This window comes from Falco punctatus (assembly GCF_963210335.1).
Source record: "Falco punctatus genome assembly, chromosome: 13".
Taxonomy (NCBI): domain Eukaryota; kingdom Metazoa; phylum Chordata; class Aves; order Falconiformes; family Falconidae; genus Falco; species Falco punctatus.
The window spans coordinates 18741014-18747212 of record NC_137593.1 but is presented as its reverse complement, the minus strand read 5'-3'; the positions used below and the strand labels follow the sequence as shown (position 1 = coordinate 18747212).

The window sequence follows — 6199 nt, the reverse complement described above, 5'->3', positions numbered from 1 at the left end:
TACATTTTTAAGCAAGTCAGTCTGTGAGTGATAAAATATTATGGAGTAAAAGATACTGATGTAGTATATTTAATAAAACTCTCAACAAGAAAACTCAAACCATTGTTTAATATTATTTTAAGAAAAATTATTTGAGGGTTCATCTAAACTGTCCGTCTTTGAAGTAAGTAACGATGATGGACTGAACAACTCAAAATCGGTGGGCATCCAATAGCCTGCTGCAGGCTACCGTCCCCTGTGTGTTGTGGCACTGTTCTTGGTGCGTGTGGTACACACGCAGGTACGGGAAGCTAGCCTGGGGTCCCCACGTTCCGTGGTCAGTTTAAACATCCCTTGTCCAGCCCCAGACCCACCACCTTTTTTGGTAGATACTGCCTGAGGGAGTGCTGAGCCGTGCGTGGTGCTGGGGAGACCTCGGCCTCTGTGCTGCAGCTGCCGCTTCCACTCCCGTGCGGTGCTTTAGCAGCCACAGCCCCTTCCCTCGGGGTGTATGAAACAACTAATACAGTGTCACTGTGTGACACTGGGCACCTTTCCTAGACCTAGACCACTGGGCAGGACCGTTTCTGGGTTCTAGAAGTACGCAGGCGGGTGAAGAGATGATGATGCACAACGGCTGCGGAAGAGAAGGACGTGGGGCCTCTTTCAGCGATGTCCTCAGCTCACCCTGCAGCGGCAGAGGCCGCAGAGCCAGCCCGGGGCTACCTCCGTGCAGGGACACCCACGCGCTGAGGAAGCCCCTGGCCCTGGCGGGTGGCTGCGCGCTGGGGTTCGGCAGCGCTGGGGCAGCGCCCGCGCAGGACAGGTGGCTGAGGCGGCAGCGGCCTGAGCAGCCTTGAGGATTTCGATGCGCGTGCTGCGAGTGCCGGGGTAAGGGGCACTGCTCTGGTACGTTCCCTGCGCTGTCAAGTTCAGTGGAGCACCGGGCCCGGTGCGGGGTGGCTTGGGTGCTCCTGCGTGGGCTGCCGGCCCCGCTCCACACGCCGTGGCGCAGTGCCCGTGGTGCGTGGCCTTCAGAGCTTTGCTCACTGGGGTTGTGCAACTGCCCCGGCTCTTTGGGGTATTTGCTGCGCGTGTTTTCTTACCCTCAATGATACAAACATCCGTGAACAATACAAACGTGTACCTTTTAATGGAAGTCGCTGCGAAGGGAAGGGCCTGCTTTGCACATTCGCTGTGCTTCTATCGATTTTATACCGCAGCCTTTAAGCTGACGGTGTACCGTATGAACCCACGGAGCTGGAGCTACTGCAGACGTTATGAAGAGTTGTACAGGTAACAGGAGATGGTAAAGCTGCTTTTAAGGGAACCAAACTGTCGAGAAGCCCGAGCAGCAGTTCTCGCTTCGGGGACTCCGGCTGCCCCAGCCGGGAGGGGCGGCCCCGCCGGGCGGGCCTCGGTGCGGAAAGCGTCCCCAGCCTCGCTGCCCCGTGCTTCGCGCACCTTCGGCGGGCGACGCTGGTCTGCCCGGCCGCTGCCAGATCACACACCGGCCCGCGGCTCCTCTCGGGGACCCCGGGCCGCCCCTCCGCCCCGCTGCTGGCAGCCCCGGCGGCCGCGGGCGGGCGAGACCTCCGCGCCTCACGGCGGCGCCACAGCGCGCCCGCTCCCAGCGCGCACCGCGGCCGCTGCCCCTCCCAGCGCGCACCGCGGCCGCCGGGAGCTGTAGCCGCCGGGGGGCTGTTCCCGCCTCCGCCCGCAGCGAGCGGCCGCGGGTTTCCGCCACCGCACCCGCCGCTATGGCCACCCGGTTGCTCTTGGCGGCGTCGCGGCGGCTGCTGGCCGGGGCCGGGGCCGGAGCGAGGCCCGGCCTGAGGTTCCGCATGCTGTCGCCCCCCGAGAAGAAGCGGTGGCTCCGCGCTTACCTGGAGCAGCAGCGGCTGGAGGCGCCCGCCCGGCGGCGGTGAGAGCGGGCCCGGCCCTGAGGAGAGGGCGGGCGGCGGGGCTGGGTGAGGGGCTGCAGCGGGGGGGGGGCCGGGGCCGGGTGAGCGGCCTGTGGCCGGGCTTTGGCGCAGCGTTCCGGTGGCGGCGGGGCCCTGTGGCGGGCGGGCTGGCGGCGGCGTCACAGGCCGGGGTGTTTCCATACTAGTTTTGATCTTCAGAAACAATTCAGGTTTTCATTTCCTTTCGATCACCGGAAAGGCACGATGCCCGCAGTATGGGTAACTGCTTGTTCTGTTTCTGAATTTGTTTTCTTTTCCACATCTGTAGATCAGAGCAGCCCAACTGGGATTACCATGCAGAGATACAAGCTTTTAGCCACCGGCTGCATGAAAATTTTTCTTTGGATCTTCTTAAGACTGCATTTGTTAATTCTTGTTACATTGAAAGCGAGGAGGCCAGGCGCCGAGAACTTGGCCTAGATGAAGGATCAGTTGCTCTTAACCTACAAGATAACAGTAAACTCGCTGAACAGGGGATGTCTTTTTCACGTGCTTACCTGCTGCGGTGCTTTGAAGGTGCCTACCCAGATTTACCTGCAAAGGGGGTAGAAGCACTTGTTGATTTTCTTACCAGCCAGGAACTTGTTTCTTATGTGGCTCAAAACCTATCTATACAGGACTTAACACTTTGCAAAGAGTTCCCCGTCCCACCAGATGTGCTACAGAGGACGTTCTTTGCTGTAATAGGAGCCTTGCTTGATAGTAGCGGGCCTGAGAAAACAGGGATCTTTGTCAGGGTAAGACATTACTTATCATCTGGTCTTGTACTGATGACAATAACATCCATGGGCTGCAGAATCTACGGGGGGGGAAAGGGGAGGGGGAAATGAAATATTATCTTGTACCTTGATGGGCAGAGATCTAGGGAGACTGGCAGAAGTTGTTACAGGTATTGTCAAAGACAATTTAACAATGAGATCTGCTGCTTGGTGATGGTGGTCAGGTCGACGTTTACTGGGGGTTTGAGATTGTGAGGGTTTTTTGTTTTTTTCTTTCAGAAGCACAGGCTGGTCAAGTATATAAAATCATATCCTTCTGGTTTATATTGGTGATATTTTATTATTGGCTGACACTTGCTAAGGGAAAGCATATATGCCATGCAGTATACTGTCAAAGAATGAAGTTATTCCATGTTGTGTGAGATGTATCTTCTGTTTTTAAAAAACATTTTGTATAGAGCAGAGGCTGAATTCATAGGTATTGCATTTGGGAGTGCAAGCATCCAAAGAGATTTCATACGGAATCGCACAATGGTCAAGGCTGGAAGAGACCTCTGGAGGTCCTCTAGTCCAGCTCCCTGCTAAAGAAGGTTCACCTAGAGTGGGTTGCACAGAATTGTGTCCAGGCAGGTTTTGAATGTCTCCAGACAAGGAGACCCCACAGCCTCTCTGGGCAGCCTGTTCCAGTGCTCTGTCACCCTCAAGGTAAAGAAGTTCTTCCTCATATTCAGGTGGAACAAAAATGTTCAGTTAAAATGCAGTGTAGCGGATACTGTCCTTTCAGTCAGCCTTTTCACTTATTTCTAGTTTTGTAATGGAGAAATGTTTGTTAACATTTTACTTCTGAATCAAGACTTGAGAGGTGTCTGTCAGAGCAAGCAGCAGTCAGGCAAGAGAGTGATCTGAACAGGTGAAAGTCCCATGGGTTTGCGTGTTCCCTTCAACATGTTTGCCCAACTCTTCTGATGTACAGCTTCATGCCTGGAAGCAGGGCTGAGCTGCAAGCCTCGTGCTCGGAGCTGTGCACAAGTGTTCTGGTAACTCCTCCTGGTCCTGCTTTAGGACTCGGCAGTTGTCTTTGCCCAAGGCGTGCATCCTGTCAGTGGCTAAATGGGAACCAGAGCTGCCAAGCATAACAACACTGGTTAGCTGTGCTTAGCTGTGGTGGAGCACTGCGGCAGTTCCATCATTCATTTCAGCAATTTATTGTCAGCTGTTTTATGGCCTCTTCATATTGTTTTTTTATTAGGAGACACCAGAAGCTAGAGCCTTCACTATCTCTTCTATTAATTGTAACTTCTAAATATTCTTGTATAGGACTTTTTTATTCCCCAGCTGATTGGAAAAGACCTGTTTGAGATCTGGGAAGTTGTAAATCCGATGGGCTTACTAGTGGAAGAACTGACCAAGAGGAATATCTCTTCTCCAGAACCAAGAATTACCAGGCAGCTGGGAGTCAGCACGGTCCTGCCACTGTACTTTGTTGGGTTGTACTGGTTAGTACGATATTAATTTAAAGTGAAATGGATTTAAGCTGGAGGAGAGGGGAGCGGGGAAGATGTTTTTTTTACTTTTCTACTCATGCTCTTGGGTCAGTTTATTACAGAAGAACCTTACGGTGGCTTCCATATAAAATCAGCATTGGCCATAGTTTGCTGTAATGAAGCATAAAAAGACAATCTCTGACTAAAGGGCTTCAAAGTCTAATTTGGGCACATGAAAGAATCTGGATGCATGTTCTGAGTGTCCTGGCACAGCAACTTTGCAAATAGCATAACTGAATGGCTTTGGAGGGACCACGACTCTCCAGGGCTTAGGGAAGGGTTAAGGAGACACATACATCAAGGGACATGGGATGGAAGAGAGACTTAATTTAATATTCCAGAGAAGCTTTTTTAGTTTTCAAATCACAGGCACTGTAAACTAGTGGTGTTCGCATCCAGACAAGACTTAACAAGTGCCGGTCATCCCTGGTGCGCTTATCTTGGGCATGGTCAGTGCTTGTCCAGGTGTCTTGCCCAGGGATAGCATTGCTTCTCTGGAGCAGGACAGGACCTTCTTCCACCAAAACCCACGGCATTGTTGCTTTGCTAAATGAGCTACAGATAAATAGGTGGTAAGATTTATTGTGGTTTGGCGTAAATGCCTTCTAAGAATTATCTTCTATAAAATAAAGGAACTTTATTTTTCTTCTGGAATCTCTGGTGTCCCTTCACGAACTGTTCCTATCCATTGCCCATAGATGTTGATTAAACAGAGCTGAGTACAGACTTCATAACAGAGACAGCTTCTTTGTGAATCCTTTTGAAGAAATTTTAAAATACTTTCTTACCAGAGGAGGAGAAGAGACAGAAACACTTAATTTCTTTGTTTAAGCTAACCAGAGTAACAAATTGGCATGTTTTTAACAGGCTAACAAATTGAACACTGTAAAGAATCAGTGATATGTTTGGAATCTAAATGAACAGAGTAGCATTCTTCCAGGAAATGGATGCATTTCTGATTTGAGTTTCCATTGTTGGACACACAATCACTTATCTTTGCAGGAAGGACCAACGGAAATGGTTACATTTTTGTGTATGTAGACATTACCTTCAGTATTCACAGACACTGGAGAATAAAAAAAATCTAGCCGCCTTTATTAATGATACACAGCAGTGCTCAGGATTTCATGATAAACATGTTTTTAATTTTTTTTTTCCCCCAAGCGATAAGAAGATTATAGCTGAAGGTCCTGGTGAAACGCTGCTTGCTGCAGAGGAAGAAGCTGCCCGCGTGGCACTGCGGAAGCTGTATGGGTATACAGAGAACAGGAGACCTTGGGATTACTCGAAACCCAAACAAGGACTGGCAGCTGAAAAGGCTATCAGCAGTAACTAGATGATAAAAGACATTCCTGGTTTCTCTTAAGAATTAATGGCTTCCGTGTTGAATATAGATGTACTTAGGAAAGCAAAATTCAGTTTGGTTTTCTGATTTTCAGTGCTTGAAACTTTCAGATCAAATATGGTATTAAAGTAAATAAAGTATTTTCCTTTTGCACAATGTTTAATATTTGCTCCTTTTTCCAAATATAACAAAAATACCCTTATTCTGAATTTTTGCTTTTGCCTAAGAGGTTTTTCCACACATTGCGGGAAACTGTTTTAGTTATGTTTAATAATGTGTGACAATATCTCACTTGTATAGAGAAAGGTTTCATGGATGCTTCCTTGGAGATTGTTTTGAGGGTATTGTTAATGAGTTGAATTATATGTGCAACATCGGTCTTTGGATTGGATCTGCACTTATTTGTCCGTGACCTTGTGAAACCATCAAATGTGATGTCGATGATACTGATGCAGTTGGTGATCTAATTTAAAAAAAAAAAAAAGAAAGTGCAAATGGCACTTCTGAGGTCTTACTGCTTGCATACAAATTACATTTGCCATACATATTTCTTTCTATTGTTGGAGCATGGTCTGAAAGAGGGTGTATTATTCCAAAATTTGTAAAAATTCCTTTTTGCAAAATGAGAAATAAGAGAAAATAAGGATG

General features: G+C 48.9%; 1 protein-coding gene across 1 annotated transcript; it reads left to right on the top strand.

Moving 5' to 3' along the window:
• Positions 1 to 1616: 1616 nt before the first annotated feature.
• MRPL44 (mitochondrial ribosomal protein L44) lies at positions 1617 to 5937 on the top strand. Its single transcript, XM_080409948.1, has 4 exons — positions 1617 to 1903; positions 2212 to 2680; positions 3980 to 4158; positions 5371 to 5937. Exons 1-4 carry the CDS (start codon positions 1740 to 1742, stop codon positions 5540 to 5542), a joined length of 984 nt encoding a protein of 327 aa, XP_080266074.1. The 5' UTR covers positions 1617 to 1739; the 3' UTR covers positions 5543 to 5937.
• Positions 5938 to 6199: the final 262 nt, after the last annotated feature.

Coding starts and splice junctions, on each gene's coding strand:
- MRPL44 (XM_080409948.1), top strand. CDS start 1,740: ATGGCCACCCGGTTGCTCTTGGCGGCGTCGCGGCGGCTGCTGGCCGGG. Junction 2,681..3,979: donor AAACAGGGATCTTTGTCAGG/GTAAGACATTAC, acceptor ATTCTTGTATAG/GACTTTTTTATTCCCCAGCT. Junction 4,159..5,370: donor TACTTTGTTGGGTTGTACTG/GTTAGTACGATA, acceptor TTTTCCCCCAAG/CGATAAGAAGATTATAGCTG.